The sequence below is a fragment of the Dipodomys ordii genome, unplaced genomic scaffold (genome assembly GCF_000151885.1).
Source record: "Dipodomys ordii isolate 6190 unplaced genomic scaffold, Dord_2.0 Scaffold24, whole genome shotgun sequence".
NCBI lineage: Eukaryota > Metazoa > Chordata > Mammalia > Rodentia > Heteromyidae > Dipodomys > Dipodomys ordii.
The window spans coordinates 17,359,903-17,379,757 of NW_012267240.1; the positions used below are offsets into that span (position 1 = coordinate 17,359,903).

Here is a 19,855-nt window from a genome sequence, read left to right on the forward strand (position 1 = left end):
CAAAATTAGGGGCTCATCGCCTCACAGCTCCACAGTGCTCTGCTAAAGTCATAGTGTGAATTCCACAGCATCTTTACTACAAAGGCGAAGGCTAGCGGGGGGGGGGGGGGACACAGATGCAAACAGTTCTGGCAAATGATTTGGGGGTGGGGGCATGGCACAGTTGGTACTGTGTTAAAAGGCACTTTGTCAAAACATACTGTGCAATTTTTTATTCCCTGAGCCCTGAATCAATAAATCCAAGAGAATGGCTCATCTTCAATCAACGTAAATTGCTCGGTGAGATAATTAAAGACCCAAGTCATTAAGAGCTCAGTATGAAGGCTGATATTAAAAATGAATCTGTTCAGAAAATGCACCCCCCATCAGGTTTCTTCCTATTTCGGAGATGACACTTCACACCAACAGAGCAAGCGCTCTCTCCCATCACATCTTCACAGAGGAAGATTTACCTTCTCATTATGCCAGCAGATGATTTCTTGTTGTTCACAGAAATAATGGATTCTTACGATTGTAGGAATTACTGGCAGAAGCAGAAATAATGACAGTTGGGGGTTGGTACTGGACACACAGAGTGCTATAAGAAACTAGGGGCTCCATCATCAGAGAGGTGACTTTGACAATGAAGCCAGCAAGCCTTGGAGATGAGCAGGAGGGAGGGTGTCATTTAAAAAAGAAATTCAAATAGTACAGACTGGTATTTAGTTAAAAAATAATAAAAGGTAGGTACTGGTGGCTCACGTCTGTAATCCTAACTACTTAGGAGGCTGAGATCTAAACATCACTGCTTAAAGCCAGCCAGGGTAGGCAAGCCCATGAGATTCTTATTTCCAATGAGCCACCAAAAGCCTGAAGTGGAGCTATGGCTCAAGTGGTAGAACACTAGCCTAGAGGGCAGTGTCCAGGCCCTAAGTTCAAGCCCCAGGCCCGGCAAACACACACAAAAAACTGATTCCCCACTCTAAACAACCAGTCTTTCCTCTAAGAGTCAACCCATAAAGTTCTCTGCACCTCCATATACCTCCTAAAAAATAAGGGGCTCTGTGGTCATACAGCTTTGTTTGGACACAGAAGTTAAGAGTATACTCCACATAAGGACTTAGTCCTTAGCATCATTTCTTTAATATCAGCCCAGGTCAGCAAGTCATTTAGCCACAGAAAAGTCCATGAGACTCTTATCTCCAGTGAACCACCAAAAAGCCAGAAGTAGACCTATGGCTCAAATAGTAGAGTACCAGCATTCAATGAAGAAGCCAAGCAAGAGCAAGAAGCCCTGAGTTCAAGCCCCAGTACTAGCAGACATACAGAAAAGACTGACTTGAAAAGTGTGGCAGGAAAGGCAGAGTGTCCTGTAACCCTCCTCATCTCCCACAGGACTTCCTCCTACAGCCAAAACTTCCCATTAATGCCCACATTGCTCTTCTAAAAGCCCGAGCAAATCTGTCTTGGAGTACTTGCCAATACTTCATTTTCCACAGCTCCATTTCCACTCAAAAATACCATCTGCTGCCTCTATCAAGTCAAATGATCAAGAACAGGGAAGATTGATGAATTACCACTGTGAGACCTGGGGTGCCTATTCTGAATAAAAATGTGTATAGCTCAGCTGGGCACCAGTGGCTCATGCCTATAATTGTAGCTACTCAGGAGGCTGAGATCTGAGGATCACAATTTGAAGCCAGTGGGGGCAGGAAAAGTCCATAAGACTCTTATCTGCTTAGAAAAAGCCAGAAGTGGTGCTGTGGCTCAAGTGCTGTGGTAGAGTGCTAGCCTTGAACAAAAGAAGCTCAGGGACAGTGCCCAGGCCCTGAGTTCAAGCCCTAGGACCAGCAAAAAAAAAAAAAAAAAGTGTATAATTAGTGACTAAAGAGCCACTCCTGGAGACAGATGATGAAACACTCAAGCTCTTTACAAGAGATTTCCCACCAGTGAAATACCAGTGATTATTGAATCCTGGAGGCTCTTCCAAAGGTAAGACAGGCAGTTACTTGGCCCTGAGTCTTTGAAGATGCTGACACTCAAGCATTTCTATGTTCCCCACATAGTTTCAACACATAAAGTTCTAGAATTTGGAGGTGGAAGCACTATTACATAACCATTCCAGGGCAAGGCTTGGTTGCTACAGAGCCCTGGGAAAACTATTTGGGATGACCAGCAATGGGATGAGAAAGGGTCTGTCCCAAACTGTGATCCTCTCAATCTCTGCCTCGCAATCTTTCGCTGTTTTGAACATATGAATTTTAAGTTTCATGTAAATTCATACATTTCTATCTGCCTCAAGAGGCTACCAAGGTTCCCGTGCGATTTCTTCTTTGACCCACTAGATGTTTAAGAGTGGGTTTGGGGAGGGGGTGGGGTAGCTGAGATTACAGGCATCCTGAGGCATCTCTTTGTACCAGCCCTTCTCCCAGGAGCACAGCCCACTTCACCTCTAACACATCCATCCAGCTAGTTCTTAGTCAACCTCTACGGGTGTTTCCCCTCGTGGTACCCTGGAAGTCATGGATTATAATGTCCACCAAGAAAGTTACTAAGGAGGATCGACTGTGCCTTGTATCGCCATCCGCCTGTCCCCCGTCCCCCCCACCACCCCACTATCCACCTAATACTGATCAGAAACCACAGGGCCACCAGGCTCTTAGTTAGCATCTGTGGCTGGCGAAGATAAAAGTCTGGGTGATTAATATGTAAATATATTAGAGTGTTATAATTCAGAAACACTACTCCTTCATTATTGTGCTTGATATTTACACGGGGCTTTCTGTTAGGAGTAATCATTTGTGTTCTAATTAAAAATGGTTCTGAGTGTGCAGGGCATAAGCTGTGGGCACAAATCCCCATGGAAGCTAGCAAAGGCCACCTCCCCCACAGTGGGCACCAGCCAAACAGCTTTGTGCCCAGGACAACAGAGCAGACACTGCATTCTTCTCTTGGAAGCAGCCTATATTTTCAGGTCTTGGGCTATTCGGGGACAGATGAATGTTCTTTAAAGAACATGTGTTTAATTTTTAGTTCTTCAAGCTCAGCAGGCTGTGTGTATTTGAATGTCATCATGGCCCGAAGAAACATTCATATCCTCTCTGTAGTAAGCCCCATGCAACACATCACAAAACTGGAAAGAAAAATGTGTGCATGCCTTTATTGAAAAAAATTGAATTAGGAAATAAATGATTGTTGTGGATGGAAGGCAATAGTTCCAGTGAATTCCTGTGAGAGTATTGGGTAAATTTCCCTTTTCTGTTTTTAAAATATTTATGGAAGTATAATAAAGCTTTTCAGGCAAAGTGAGTTACTCACAGGAATAGAACCTTTTCATCCTAGAAAAATGTAGATGGTCAAGCGTCAGCTGGTTTCTCACTGGATTGAACACATACGCAACCTCTCTGATCAGGTTCTTCATGGAAGAGATAATAATGGGATACACAAGCTCTTAAGTTCTTTGGAATGGTTCAGTGAGAAAAGAGATTATGTGTGAATCATTATTCCTTTTCTATGTGATCATATTAATGGAACAAATAAGTGCCTCTCACAGGTAAGCACTGTAGCAGACAGCAGGACAGAGTTGCCTCTGCTGTGTTAAGAGCCAGGGAGAGAAATAAAGCTTGGGAGGGCCTGGACCAGTGGGGGCTGGCTGCCATCTTACACGGGGTGGGAGGGGGAGCTGGGAGACTAAGTCCATGGAAAGGTGGCATGTGGCAGAAATCCCTATTCCCTGCTTGCCATGAGAGATGAACTGATGCTGGGGCAGTAGGGTAGGCAGAGACAAGAAGAGGGAAAAGGCTCCAACATGGTGCAAGCTTGGATTGCCTGAGATGGAGCTGGTCTCATTTTAGTCCTGGAGGCCTCTGGAGGTAATGTTTAATGGCCATGTGAGCAGCAGTGTTAGGTACTGGCAGTTTTCAATGAAGGAGAGCCAAGATCTGAATAACTCAATGGCAGAGAGCAGCCAGGGTTGCAGGTCTGAAAGAAGATGACAGGTTTTCTCTAAGATGGTCCCTGAGGCTGGTGGGTGTGTGTGAGACGTGGTTGGATTCTCTGTGTATGATGACCCCTGGGATTGCTGGTGGGGTACGGGGGGGCGTGGGGATTGTTATATATTAGCAAGGAGGGTGAGTGAGGGCTGACCCCAGGTTTTTAGCTTAAGCAACTGGTAGTAGGGAGTTGCTGCAAAGATGAGATAGTCATCAGGAAAGGCAGATGTTGTGGAAACTTCTAGATTATTCTGGAGCTGATAAGGGGAGTGGTGTTTGTTGTATAACCACGTGGACTAGCAGAATGGCCAGTTGGATATTCTAGGCTGGAGATAAGATCCGGGAAGTATACACTTAATGAATATTTGAGAGAATTCAATACCAATATCATCTATTTTTATATAAGAAATGATTTCTAATACATCCTTTGAACAGTGTTAGTTTGGTTTATTAATTTGTTTGGTCCAGGCTGCGGCAGATGAGAAGGTAGAAAAGGTAAGGGAGGAGGGGTCCCTTGTTTCCAAAGACACAGACTGATTTCCATGAGCAAAGTCAGATGAGAAACAAAACTAGAAACAAACTGACTTCGTCTGTCATTTGTCTCAAAGTCAGATTGACCTACTATCTAAAAAACAATGTTTGAATTAAATATTTTCTCAGAAAGGACATTTGTCCAAAACCCCAAATAAAATTTAAATATAGATCTCTATCAATAATCAAGTCTTTTCCTGCAACACCACAGGGACAAATGCACTATAATACTCCAAATCAAAATAGCAATTAGAAAAATAATACAACTCGGGTACAGAGCATCCTTGACTATACCTGAGCTTCAGCACTCAGATGATGTAGCCTAGGAAACCAAAATCCCGCACAAATACTGTGAAATACAGTCTTCTAAAATGCTGTGCTCAAAAGCCACCTGCATGCTTAGATATCGAGGACTTTCTAAGCTCTTCACAAAGAAAAGCAAATACAAATAAGTAAACAAACCCCAAAGGAACACAATATAACCACTTTCCATTCATACACATCTAAAACCCAAACAAACAAAACTAGAAAACACACGGAATCTCAGGAGCAAAAACTGTTCAGCTTTATTAAACCAAAACTTGAACATGGCAACAAAAGTAAATACTTATAAAAAGTAATAAAAACAAAGACATCAAAGTTAGAACCTTCTATGCTGAAAATTACAGGATCAGAAAAATGTAAAAGAAGCCAAGCACTGGTGGCGCTCACCTGTAATCCTAACTACTCCGGAGGCTGAGATCTGAGGATCTCCATTCAAAGCCAGCCTGGGCAGGAAAGTCTGTGAGACTCTGACCACCAGAAAACTGGAAGTGGCACTGTGGCTCAAGTGGTGGAGTGCTAAAGGAACAGCATTCAGGGCCAGAGTTCAAGCCCTGTGACTCACTATCTCTCTGTCTCTCTGTCTCTGTCTCTGTCTCTCTCTCACACACATACGTAAAAGAGATATAAAAGACTGAGAAAATATTTGTAAATCATGTATCTGGGAAAAGCTCTGTATATAGAGTAGATGGAAGAAATTTTACAACAGAATAATAAAAGGCAAATGACTCAAGCTAAAAATTTAGTATTTCTCCAAAGACGATACCCAAGCAGCCAATAAGTAATAAGCAATGATAAAAATACCCATAAAAAAGCAGCCAGTGGAACTGAACACTTTCTCTTTGCCATAGTGCAGTCACATTTGCACACACACCACATACTCCTGGCCCTCTTAGGTCAAGACTGTAATAACCCCTCATTGTAGAAACTGCTACTCAGAGAACCCAGTCACTTTGCTTGACTTCTCTCACCTAGGAAGAAGCAGAGCTGAGATTTCCATATCCACACTAACCTCAAGTTGATGAATATACAGAGCTAGCTTAGGATTCCAGTATCAGTACATTTTGTATCATCGACAAATGAGTTCATAATTAAATACACAGTTGGCATTTGGCAGGGAGTTTGCTTGTCACCAAAATGTCCTATTCTTTTTATTAGACAATCATACTTGACAAAATGTCACCTGTATCTTTAAAGGCCACATGGTTGACAAACATGGTCCCATGAGCCTCCAGGGAGGGTGCCCAAATCTGATGAGGATTATTGCTTGCTGGGATAAAAAAAAAATCAGAAATATGGGCTGGGAAGTTGGCTTAGTGGTAGAGTGGTTGCCTTGCATGCATGAGGCCCAGGGTTCGATTCCTCAGTACCACATAAGCAGAAAAAGCCAGAAGTAGTGCTGTGGTTCAAGTGGTAGAGCACTGGCCTTGAGCTGAAGAGCTGAGGGACAGCACCCAGGCCCAGAGTTCAGGCCCCACGACCAACCAAAAAAAAAAAGAAAGAAAGAAAAAAAATCAGAAATGTGGCAAGTCTTCAAGGAAACAAAGGAATAAGGACTTAGGAAGGGTTACACTTAGATCATTGGAGAGTTAGCACTAAACCAAACCATTTTTTAAAGGCTTAAATTTATAGACAGTCTCAGAGAAAAAAATCAGACAGATGCTTCCAGACTGAACATTTTTGAAATTATTTATAAAACAATGTAATAAATTATTCTTAAAGGTACTGAAAGATTAAATGCATTCATGAATACTTATTTGCACCCTGACAGCATTCTACATTAATGTATTATCAACAGTCATAAAGAAGGGAAAATGCGTGAAAAACAAATTGTTAGCCAGCAGAATGCCCATGGCTCACACCTGTAATCTTGGCTATTTAGGAGGCTGAGAGCTGAGGATTGAGTTCAAAGCCTCCAGGATCAGCAAACTCCACGAGACTCTTTATCTCCAATTATCCACTAAAAAGCCAGAAGTGGAAGTGTGGTTCAAGTGTTAGAGTACTAGCCTTGAGCAATAAAAGCTTAGGGACAGGCCCTGAGTTCAAGTCCCAGGACTGGCTCAATCAGTCAATCAATTGTTAGCCTAAACATCAATTCTTCTGTATACTTTGGCAATTCAAATTGAAAATAATAAAATTATATATTCCAATCTTTCACAAAAAATCCTAGAACTTATCTACTCGGGTCATGGTTAAATCACATTCCACAGCAGTTTTCATTGCTTAATTCTAGCAAATGCATACCTTGGAGGGGGTCAGGAATCACAAAACTTAAGGGTAAGTGGGAGGTGAGCTCTGTTCTAAAGTTTTCACCTGAATACTGAGCTTCCTTATTTCCTCCCACTCCTGGGACTCTCCAGTGTACTGGGATGCAGAGATAACCTAAGGAGGCTGATAGTGTCCTTGTCTGGCTCAAATGATGCTAGGATGCTCTCTTCTATTTCTTTTATGGGGTCTTTGAACTCAGGGCCTTGTACTTGCTAGGCTGGAACTTTACCACTTGAACCACATCCCCAGCCCTTTTTGCTTTAGGGTCTCATGCTTTTTGCCCAGGTTGGCATGAGACTGAAATCTTCCTTCCTACTCCTCCCACATGGATGGCACCTGGCCTTTCTTTTTTTCACATCTGCCATGGACCTCTGTATTAATCATATGTGGTATGTATCTGCTAGAGGATGAGCAGGGAAGGGGAAGAACGAACAGCTGCCACCTGCTTCCTCTCCCTTTGTCTCTGCAAGTGAAGACAAGAGCATGAGCTTCGCAGGAGCAGAGCCCCTCACAGGGAGCCCACCCAAGTGTGTGCAAGCAGCAACACAGGGCCCTGTCTATGAGAAAGCTGTGGAGACAGCAGCAGTAACAGCACAGGGTTCCAGGGTTCCAAGTCCAGCCCTGCAGCTGGGGACTGGATCTAGAGAAGCCTGAAGACTGCTCCTTGCACAGTGTAATATTTTTGAGGGGGTGGGTTGTTTTGTTTATTTGTTGTTTTTGAGAGAGCATCTTCCCTTCTGCCTCAGCCTCCCTGGGTGACAACATGCATCGCTATATCTGGTTCCAAGGGATAGTCTTCATATGACCCAAATTCTGCAGTGTCTCACAAGTCTTAGCACTACCCTCTTACCCAGCCCGTGGCAGTCTTGTATTTAAGAACAGGAGTTTACAAGTTTGTTTGGTGCTTGTTGTTTAATCGAGGTACTTACAGCTGCATGACCAAATACAGGTGATTGGGACTTTCATAAATGTCTTCCAGGGCCACGATGTTCTCATGCTTAATCCTAGAAGAGAGCAAAAAAAGCACATACACGGTGGTCAGTACAATGAGACCTGGAGACATCAAAACAGATGTCACTGCAGTAAGGAGTGACAAGACAGAATTTGATTCAAGATTCTCCACAATCTTGTTCTCAAGCCTTTTCTAGACTCACACCTCAATACGAATTCATCTCTGGGCTTCTTCATTCCAAAGGCTCTATGGCCTACAATTTAGCAACAGGGAGCCAAACCCTTTCAATATCCTGCCATTTTCAGGGCCCGATGCTAATTGATTGCTCTTCTGTATCTGCCAACGGCCACCACAGACTCTTCTGAACAGCCACCTGTGAGCGCCATACCCATCTGGGTGTGCATCCAAGGACCTGTGCATTCAAGGGAACACTTTTGTGGTCATGTGCACGAATCCAGTATAGGCTATTTCCCAGGCAAACTGCAATGTGGATCTCCACAGTTTCTCCTCAGTTTTTCCTGGAAGACATGCAACGCTCTCAGGTCTCAACAGGGTTATACAAAATCAGAATCTCTGAGGGTGAAACCTGGGAATCTGTCAGGGTTTTTTTTTTTTTTTTTTTGCGGGGGGGCGGGGGCAGGGGAGGGCAGGTGTGGTTATGGTGGTTATGGGAATTGAACTTAGGACCTCATTCTTCTAGCTCTACTATTCATGCCATACCTCTAATCACCACCACCCCTTTTTTTGCATTCATTTTGTTCAAGGTAGGGTTTTGCCGTATACCTGGGCCAGCCTGGGCTGTGATCCTCCTATTTGTGTTTCCTTGGCTGTGATCCTCCTATTTTACTTTGGCATGACACTGGGGATGATAGACACATGTCCCTGCTTCAAGTTATTGTCCAGCCCATAGCTGGGATATGGATGCCATTTTGCCCAGCTATTGGTTGAGATGCAGTCTCAACCAATGCCTCAGCTGGTCTTAAAAGCACAATCCCTTGGTCTCCATCTTCCAAATAGGTAGGGTTACAGACTTAAGCCACTGCTCCCAGCTGGAAATCTGTTGTCATAAGACCTCAGATAAACTGTATGCAGAGAGGAATGCCTGAGAGAATCTGTGTTAGAAGGTGCTCCTCCAACTTCAGTGTGCAAAGGAATTGCCTGGGGATCAGGTTACAAGGCAGATTCTCATCAGTGGGGCTGGGCTAGCTGGGGCCTGATCACCTGTATTTCTTACCAGCGCCCAAGAGATGCCCAGGCTGCTGGTGGAGGACCACTCTGAATAGTAAAGTTCTGACTCAAGCAGCCCTGGGGAAGGGAAAGAGCATATGTGTAGCCCCTGAAATTATCCATTAAGAGCAATTTCTGCTCAGAACCTAAGATTCGATGTTTATATAATGCATTTGAGAGAAAAATCATTTGGTTACCCAATGAGTTAATTAGCTCTTCCCAAAGCCATTTGTTGATTATCACTGCCGAATGATTTAAAAACAAGTCTGGAACAAGCAGGTTCTTGTGAGCCCCTTGAAAGCAGATATTACATGATTCATTCTGTTTCTCCTTTGTGCCTAGCACAGACCTGCTTAATAAATATTTACTCGATGCATGAGTGATATTTAAAGCTCATTGCCATTCAACAGCAAGAAGCAACATTATGGATTTCCTTGGGGAAAATGAGGGTGGTTTTCCCCAAGTGGGAGATGTTGTACTCTCAAAAAGAAATTGATAAGGTAGAATGAACAAGAGTAATATCTTGGCTTTGAGTTAAAAAGAAGAGAACAAGGTAATTAACTACGAGTAGCACTGCTTTGCTTTGATTTCCCTAGCTCTTATTTGTTAATGGAGTTGTTTGCATGAGCAGAAATAATTACACTAAATTCACATATCGCCTGTTTCCTATGCGGAGCACTTACCTATTCATCAGCAGTGGTTACTGAATGAGCTGAGCCAAATAATATCAGTAATAAACTCTGCCACCAAGGAAACAAAGAGAGCTTGCTTAGAGACTGTCAAGATCTTACACATTTGTGTCCTTTTATTATTATTGAAAATATCTGAAAGTAGATAACCACAGAAAAGCACATACTGTGTGGATTTCCTCTATTTATTTATTTTTTTGGTCCGGTCGTGGGGCCTGAACTCTGGGCCTGGGCGCTGTCCCTCAGCTCTTCAGCTCAAGGCTAGCACTCTACCACTTGAGCCACGGCGCCACTTCCGGCTTTTTTCTTTTTGCTTATGTGGTGCTGAGGAATCGAACCCAGGGCCTCATGCATGCAAGGCAAGCGCTCTACCCACTGAGCCACCTTCCCAGCCCTCCTTTATTTTTTATAAGGAAAATTTCCAAGAATATCAATTTCATGGACAAAAAAATTTCCACTCATCCAAATTGATCTGGAAGCTAAAAGTTGTATGGGAAACTGAAAGGAATTACAATGGCATGTTGCTATACCAAATACAGGAGATATGGATATATTTGAATTCTAGATGAATAAATAATACTTTTTTAGTACAAGTATGTTCCAAATACTGCATTGCTGTTCCTTTAAAATTCAAGTGTTACTGCATACCCTATGCTTTTAGGTCCTAAATCACTCGCCGATACTGGCACCTGCAGTTCTAGCTCTCCTTGGAAGCTGAACCAAGAAGGCTGCTTGAGCCCCAGTGTTCAGTCATCTAGTAGTTAATGCAGATTCAATTATATACAAAGAAGCCACTGAGTACAAGGCATTTGCCTAGCCGAAATGAGGGCCTGGAAAATAGGAAGATCACACATCTCCCCCTGGCATACACACCAGTGGCATTGGGAAGCTAACGTGTATTCAACCTGCCAGGCCTCACACAAGTGATAACTAGATATTGATTTTAATCCATTGGAGCAGTGCAGAGAAGAATTGCAGATGGCAAGGCAATCCCAAACAGCAGTCCTAAAATTACTAGAAGGATGCTACCTTCCTAATGTATCCTGGAGTCAAGGAAATCAAGCAGTCATTCACTGAGGTCTACTATGTGTCCAGTAAAACATAAGAAAAATATAAAACAAAGTTTCATCTTCAAAAATCTTCCAGAGGACCAGGAAACAATTAGAAAAGAATTAAATGCTATACTCCGTGGAATTGACTTTAACGTAAGAGAAAACACCATGGTCCTGTTAGGTCAGAATTCCAGAGAAGACCTGAGGAAAAAGATGAGGGTTGATATGGGAGGAGTAATGGGTGAATAAGCAAGCTTGAAAATATTCAAATAAATCCTACAATGGCCTCTTAAATGTCTTTTATGAAAAGAAGTTTAATTACTTTTGGTGCAAGGCTAGCACTCTACCACCTGAGCCATAGCTCCATTTCTGGCTTTTTGGTGGTTCTAATTGTAGATAAGAGTCTCACAGACTTTCTTGCTCTTGCTGGCTTTGAACCATGATCCTCAGATCTCAGCCTCCTTAGTAGCTAGGATTACAGGCATGACCTTCAGCTGGTATCTGTTGTGATCTGAAGAGTCCCATGTTTATGTCTGGGCCAGCCTGGACGACTTCCCACAAAGACTAGATGACAGGCAGGCATGCAGCACCACACCCATGTGTTACAGTATTGGTATACTGGTTAAGATGGGATCTTGTAAATTTTTTTGACTGGACAGTCCTTAAACCTCAATCATCCAAACCTCTCCCTTCCTAGTAGCTGGGATTATATGCACAAGTCATTACTTCCAGTTGAGTTTTTACCATTTTGATCACTACTATATCTCTTATGTCATGAAAGTGACAGATACCATATTCAATCCATCTGCTGAATGAATGAATGAGCAAATGAATGATATCAGGCTCAGCTGAAGCACTGTGTGGAGTTTGAAACTGTGTAGAACATTCCAAAATAGATCACTTAATGCACCACTCCAGCCATGGAACACTTTCCCAAGGTGGACACGTGAGGCCACCACCAATGACCACACATACTGCCCCCGAGAGGCCGCACAGAACAGCATCACTCAAATGGCTACAAGGTGGACAAGCCAAATGGGGAGAAATGTTGCACTACTGACACCAGTGGAGCTACAATCCTAGGGGGCCTGGGATTTCAGGACCCCCTTGAGGACCTCCGCATACTGAGAGGCTGAGTGAGCCTCAGCCATGTAGCATGGGATACAAGCAGACAGACTCAGCAATCCCAGGATGCTGCGGACAACTGGCTAAGGGTGAGGCTCTAAACACAAATCACACAGCTACTGTTGCACGTGTGTGTGCAGCGCACATGTGCATATGAATATGATGGGTGAGAGTGTTGATTTAAAGGCAGCAGTATTTATTGTTTTGCTATTTCATTCTATTGCTGACCAAAGCTTTTCCTTAAAAATAGTTTATTATGGAAAATTGTCAAGCTACCTTAAAGGAAAGGGTAAGGGAGGTATGTAAACTGACTATTAAAAGTTAAATAAAAATCCTGAATGTGAACAGAAAAAACAACCAAGCTTAAATGTGAAGGGTATGTGTTAGAACTCCATAGTACCCCATCAGAACTCCCCATCAAGGCAACCCACCCTGATCAGCAGCTTTACATGCTGTCTAGCTGCAAATCTGACAGTTTCATCCAGCCCACATTTTACTGTCTTATCCATAAGGAAACAATTAGATGCTTTGCTGAAATGGCATTTCTCAGCTGTGCATACCACATGAGACTATTTAGAAGAGAAATGGGATGTTTGAGAAGATTTGTTCTTAGTAAACTCGTGTGAGCTCCTAGCAACCACTACCGTCTTTACTAAATGATCACAAACCATCTGCTTCATTTGCTATTCCAGAATCTTTCTGTGTACCACAGTCAAGTGTCTTAGTCTATGGAACTCAGGTTTTACAAATTTCACATTTGGAAACTTTGACAACATTCTCTGGCATTGTTCTCTTGAACAACTCAACTGTGATTGTTTTGTGATTAAGTGCAATTTCCTCAGAGCCTTGGGATATAATAAAATGAAACCTTTAGTCATGAACAGATTTTATCATTTTCTTTAGGACCTACTTATATACTCTTTTATCTTATCATTTATCGAGTGTTAACTATATGTCAAAGTATACTTTGGTTCTGGAATATGCTAAGCAAGAGCTCTACCACCCATCTCTAACAGTTTGGCTTTTTAAAAAACAGTTATTTTACCTGGCACTCGTGGCTCATACCTGTATTCCTAACTACTCAAAGTACTGAGATAGGAGGATCAAAGTTCAAAGCCAGCCTGGGTAGGAAAGTCCATGAGACTCTTATCTCTAATAACTACCCCCAAAAGAGCCAGAAGTAGAGCTGTGGCTCAAATGGCAGAACACTAGCCTTGAGCAAAAGCAGCTCGGGGCAGTGCGTAGGTCCTGAGTTGAAGCCCCACAGGCCTGGTGCACACACACATAAAACAACATATATTTCACTCAACATTAATAACAACCCTATAAAGTAGATGTTACTTTCCCTATTTTCAAAAGACAGAAGAAAAGAAGAGAGGCCAAGATCCCAAGAGGTTAAGTATTCCAAGGTCATATAATTCATAACTGAAATCATCAAACCATAGTAAAGCTATTATTCTCTAACTTCATATTCACTGTTACAATGAGAATGTCCAGGAGTTAACATAGACTCAAGAGTTGTTTGTGAAAAATCATAACATCTAAAGTAGGGTGCTAACTTCATCACAAGTGACACCATGTCAAGTCCTGCAAGGTACAGAACTGGATGAACTATCTTCCACATGGTCAACATTCTCAAGATACTTGGTTGTAAACATTCTGTTATACAAAATCCTAATTGGTCATTCTGAACTAGAGGAGATGTTCAGTAACTGAAGGAATTGTCTTGTAGTTGAGAAATAACTAGAAAGAGTTTCTTTTACTTATCTTCATTTTTAAAATTTTTTAAATTTTTTTCTTTTATTGTAAAGATGCTATTCAGTGCAGTTACAGTTACATAAGTAAGGTAATGAGTACATTTCTTGTGGAGCATTGTTACCCCCTCCATTGTTTTTCTCCTATTATCACTATCTTCCCCTCCTCCTCCCTCCTTCCCCTTTCTCATTGAAGTTGTAAAGTTCATTTCTATCATAGTGTCTTGTGAGTATCATTGTTGCAATGGGTCATCCTGTGTCCTTGTTTCAGCATTTTGTTATTCTCCTTCCCCTCCCCAAATTAGATAAATGAGAGAAGGTGGACAGAGAAGACAGGCAGAGATACCAGTACAAGAACTGGGATTCTCTCAACTTGAATAGCCAAATCCTTTCCCAAAAAGCACTACCAAGAGGACCTTTATAGCTGAGAAATGTTCATCTGCACACAGCAAACTCCTCTCAAATATGCACATTTTAGAGTGATAACGTCACTGAAATCAACTTTAGGCATTAAAAAGAACCTAATTTCATTTGCATCACTTATCTACTTAAGTAAATATGAGCTGACATGTCTATACAGAGAGGGGAAATGGTTCCAATGCAATCTATGCTAAAGTCTCCACAATCCCAAACAATGGACAGAAACAAGAGAAAGAAGTTCTTCTCGTTCTGCTGAGGCAGACAGGAAAAGCTGAATGAGAAAGCAGCATATGAACATTACTACAGATGCCTGCCTACATGCAAGAAAACCCCAGAAAGAGCCAGGAAGACATTTCCAAGTTAATTCATGCAGAAAGGAAAAAAATCAGTGCCAAATGTACAAGTAGGCCCCGTTCCAAAGCCCCTAAGCTAGAGGAATATTAGGACCCAAAGATGTACATGTCACTGAGTGCACTGAATATGCTCCCCCTCCAGCCTAATTTTCCACAGTTGAATGACCCACAGATTTTAAACTCCATGTTTAATGAGGGAAATAAAAACACATATGAGGATGGGAGAGAAAATAAAGTTCAGCATTTTTTCCCTCTTTCTATCATGGTTCATTGATCTGGAGGAGGAAGGAATTGTGGAGGGAATTATGAGATATCCAGAGTTAGGATTCTCTAGAAATGAAAACTTTCCTACATAGGTCAAAGAAGCAATATGAGAATAAAGAAAGGAAGAAAAAGTGATTAGAAAGGATAGACAGGGGATAAAAGTATCATCAGGTTAAGGTAGAGCAGAGACAGTAGGAACAGATCTCTCCACTGTTTCAAGGGTACACGTCAGAAGTTATATAAATGAGCCCCAGCCACCTTCCTGCTCTTTCAGGCACTTCAGGTCTACCAAAAAAGGCCTCTTCCAGGAAGGGTGGAAAGCAAGCCATTTCTAGATATAGTCCTTGGCCACCCATCATTCTTGCTTTTCCTAAATAGCCTGAGCAGTTTAAATTTTATTCACATTCCCTGACATAGAACTGCCTGCAAAATAATTGAATATTTTGATGTCTTGGCAAGCAGACTTGTTTAATTAAAACACTTGCATTTTTAAAAAAAGATTTAAAAAGCATGTATTTCCTTTTTTTTTTTTGACCCACATGCCTTTTTTTCTCCTAACCATATCATCCACAATTTGAAACGAATGCCATCAGAATATACTATCAGTCACAAGAAAAAACGATAGCACTGATGTATTGCCAGACAGAATTTAAGACTAATAACCTTTCACTTTTATAATACCTCCCATTTTTGTAACTTAAGCACATTCAGAGATGCTGCTTTATTTCATTCCCACAGCAATTTTATCCTGTAGACCTATTGTTCCCATCTCATCTATGATGGCTCCAAGTTCAATATCTCTACATCCCTCTAGTCAAGCTCACTTCCTAACCATCCTTCTGTCTCCTGAGCTATTGTTCTAAATAGAGAATCAATCCAACTTCTTAGCTTGAATCAATTATAGAGATCTCCTCCAGTTCATTATTAAGTTTAAACGATTGGCATGACTTACAAGACACTGGTAGCTCGATTTTTACTCATCCATCTTTCTCCTCTTGTTACCCCATACTAGAACTTCACTGGACTTGAGGTTTGAAAGGTAGCCCCCACACACCCTGCCATCTGTCCTCTGTGCTTCCTCTTTCTCTGGCCACACCGAAGACTCATCCTTCTTATATCTTCTTACTAACCATTCATTCTTCAAGGCTCAGCTCTGTATACCTTTTCTGAGCAGATTTTTGCTGGTTTCTTGTGCCTCATATGACTGATTGCGTCTCCTCTGGACTTCCCTAATACTTTGATCATATTTTTGCATCACTTTGCATCCTAAGTATCTAAGAGGTATGTATTAAATTAGCATATTACTTTGAAAATAAATGTTAGGGTAGATGGGAATTTTCCATTTCCAGTTTTTTCTCACCAGCTATTCTTCACGTGAACCACACAACACCAAAAAATTATCTTAACCAGTCATTCTCCCAGAGGGAAGTATCATTCTAGTTATACAGGAGAAAGTGACTCAGTATAGATAAAGAAAACAAATATTTAGGATTCATTCTCCCGATGAATTGAAGGAACAATAGGATAGTGGACTATTGTGCCATTCAAATTTTACAAAAATCATGAATCTCTGGGCCACAAAAAAAATCCAATGCTTGCCACAAAGATTCACATATTGATTGATCAAAGTGCACAAGCCATTTGGACAGTAGGTTGGTTCTCAGATCAGACACGTCTAACAGCCAGATTTTCAACAGGTTACTTAATAGTTTCCACCTTGATTTACCTGCTTTAAAAATAAACATTAAAATATTCGGTTCCCTTATCTAACTACTGTATCTGTCAACACGCATGTGTTTATGTAAACTAAATACAGATGCCTATGTATCCTCTTCTGCAGTGATACCTTGTCCCTTACAAATAAAAGCCACTCTAGGAATGACCAGAATTCAAGATGCAAAGCTTCAAATCACTTCTCTGTGCTGTCAGCATAGGGAGCCGTAATCAATGTGAGGGGAGGGAACAAAGACCATGGTACCTAAATCAAGTCACAGCTTAAACCTGCAGGTCTGTTTGGTTGGTAGTGGTGGTGGCATTGAAGAATGAAGTACCTGGGTCTCCCTCATTGTAAACTTAACATTTCTTTGAGTCCTTAAGCAATAAAAGCTCTTGTATATAGTGGACCATAGATTCTTGAAAGCATCCCTTGCAGGCACTCTTAGTACCACATATGGTAAGTGAATGGGTGAGGCATGGCTCTGGAGCTTACAGTGGTAGGGACTCTGGGAAAAAAATGCTTCCAGCTCTAGAATTTATCTAGTTAAATTGTTTACTCTAACGAAGTCCTTTCCAAGCCTACAAGTCAATGACTATAAAATGATGAGGCCAAGGTCATTAAAGTACATAAGATCTGCAAAGCTTGGTTCTAAGCCAGTATTAAGTATTCTCTGGAACAGTGTTGTTGTATGGAAACCTCGTTAAACCTCATGCATTAAGAAGCTCTTCTTCTGTGTGGCTAAGTTGGTCAGTTATGCTTCAACTAGAGTTACAAAATCATTTACATAGAAAAAGCCTTTTTCATGCCTTCGACCAATAGGAAACACAAAAGTGATATTTTTTTCTCATGTCTCAAAATAACTCCAGAAGGTCCAGTGGGAGCTTGGTTGTCTTTATAAAAAAGTACAAAGGTGAAACAAGTTAAGAGGCAATTTAGTGTGAAATGTCTAGTACTTGGCAGATACTACTCAAGGAATATTCTTGAAAGAATGAATAAATGAATGGATGAACAATTAATTCTGGCCTTCCTAAGGCCAGACACTCAAAAGGAGCAAGAAAAGGGAGACTATTCAACTCTCCATGTGTTTCCTACCTCTGTTACTACCCATGAGCAACCACCAGTGGTCTCAACATCAGCTACAGGTTAGAATTGCCTGAGGAAGATGTTGATATCCAGCTGGGAATAGCTTAGTGGCAGTACACACGCTTAGATAGCATGCACAAAGTCCTGGGTTCAAACCCAGGACTAAAGAAGCAAATAAGAAGAGCAATATCCTGATACCTGAGTCGACTCCTAAGAATTACAATGTCATTGGCCTGCGGTGTGGCTTAGGCATAACGTACAGTTCAGGTAAGTTACTAAATTGGGGAGAAAGGGTTTTGGTGATTCCACAGTTTTAGTGTCTGTTTTAAATTCATCTGGATTGAAATACATTCCCTTGTTAATACTCCATTGTACAGTTGCTTAAGGGTAATTTTTTAAAGGAAAAATAAATATAAATTAAATATAAATAAATATAAAATAAATTAAATATAAAATAAAGGTAAGAGTGAGGATGTCCTAAATTTATGATAAAGGCTCAAGGCCATATCGCTTACCTGTTGTATTCTCAGGGAAAGAGAGAAAATTTGACAACGTCCAACTGGTTGCCTATAACCTTAACTTGTAATGTTTCTCCGTTAAGTCTTTGAACTGCTAACACATTTAGGAGTCTGCTGTAATCTCCTTTTTTGGGTTTTTGGCCGTGTTGCTAAAAGGTAATGTGTGAGCTCAGAGTAGGTTTTACATGAGGACAGCCACCTGGAGTCTCGGAGCACATTAACATGCTGAGCCCCTTGGAACAGAGACCGGCCCTTGTAAGCTGGATTTACAAGCTCCATAGGTGTCTCGGTCCAGGTTCACCATGGGTGCTTCAACATGAACTTAGAAGCCATTCTTGGACAACTGTGACTAATGTCACATAACATCTGGGCTGTCATTTCTGGGCTGGAGTCTAAAGTTCCCTCACATCCGCTTTGTGCTCCACCTAGAAGACACAAGACTAAATAAAGGTCACCACATTTCTCTGAGGCTTCTAACTCAGGATTACAAGAGGCTAAGTGGCCAAGGGAACGCATGAGAATCTTTCCCTTCCTTTCCTACTTTGGGGGTCCTGTGCTGCTTCTGTGCTGATGCCCACTGTGAAGAGTTCTAGATTTCACACTGCTCAAGACTCTGCTTAGCCCATAGGTGCCCTGAGTGCAGCCTGGCAGCAGGCAGGCTGTCAGGAGCCATGGAGACCCAGGCCAACTGAGAAGGGAACAGGAGGCCCCAGGGTGGCTGCTTCCACGTATTACCCTCCCTGCAAGCATAGGGAGCCAGCTCCTCCCCTTCACTGGTCACTGAATAAAGCCCTACCTCTTTGTTCTAACACCCTCTGCTGTGGTTATTAGCTCTGCCCCAAGGGTACACAACTGAGATTTGGCGTGATGCATGTTGGGTAATATATTCATGCATACATGAAGCACAGGGCATGTCACTAAAGTAGCTGGAATATGATGACTTTAATTAGAGAGCACTTAGAAAGTTGTAAAAGAAAACGATGGTAAAACAGTAGAAAGAAGAACCAGTAGAAAGGGCAAGTTAAGTTTGTCTTGAACAACTAACTGTCTGGTATCTGTTCCCTTTTCAGAATTAAGAGGGGTCGCACTTGCTAACTGGTCCTTGGTGTTTTAGGAAAGCACCTGCATTTAGAAAGAATGCTCAAGAATTAAATGTACTTTTTTGTTTTTTGTTCTTTTGGCATTTCAGTAATTACTGCTGTGACACAGTCTGCTCGGGTCGGATCAGACTTTAGAAAATCAGGCACAGTCTAATGGAAGAGATCTTTCGCATACTTTCCTGGTGGGAATTCATGAGTATGTATGGAGCTGTATGTTTTTCAGTATGAGATCTTATTTTCTGATTATTCTCATCAGGATGTGTAATAAGGGCAGCTCTGTGTTGTTTCTTGAGAAAGGGCAGGTTTCTTCATAACCGAGATTAGTGCCATGATTAGCAAGAACAGGTTTTGCTTCACCAATGATGTTTCAAACGGAGGAGTGCGTTAACCACATTACCTCTACAAATCTGTTTTATGGTCAATGTGGGTGCCAGGCAGTTCTGTGTTTATGTTTTATGATTGATACCCTACTAATAAAAGACGGTGACAACCAGAAGGATGTCAACTCTT

General features: G+C 41.7%; 1 protein-coding gene across 1 annotated transcript in view; it reads right to left on the reverse strand.

The window, feature by feature from the left end:
- Positions 1-19,855, reverse strand: part of Camk1d (calcium/calmodulin-dependent protein kinase ID) — a 191,864-nt gene that overhangs the window by 100,670 nt on the left and 71,339 nt on the right. Inside the window, exon 4 of the mRNA XM_013014610.1 lies at positions 8,021-8,095. Within this exon, the coding sequence (XP_012870064.1) occupies positions 8,021-8,095 (75 nt within the window). The remainder of the gene's footprint in view (positions 1-8,020; positions 8,096-19,855) is intronic.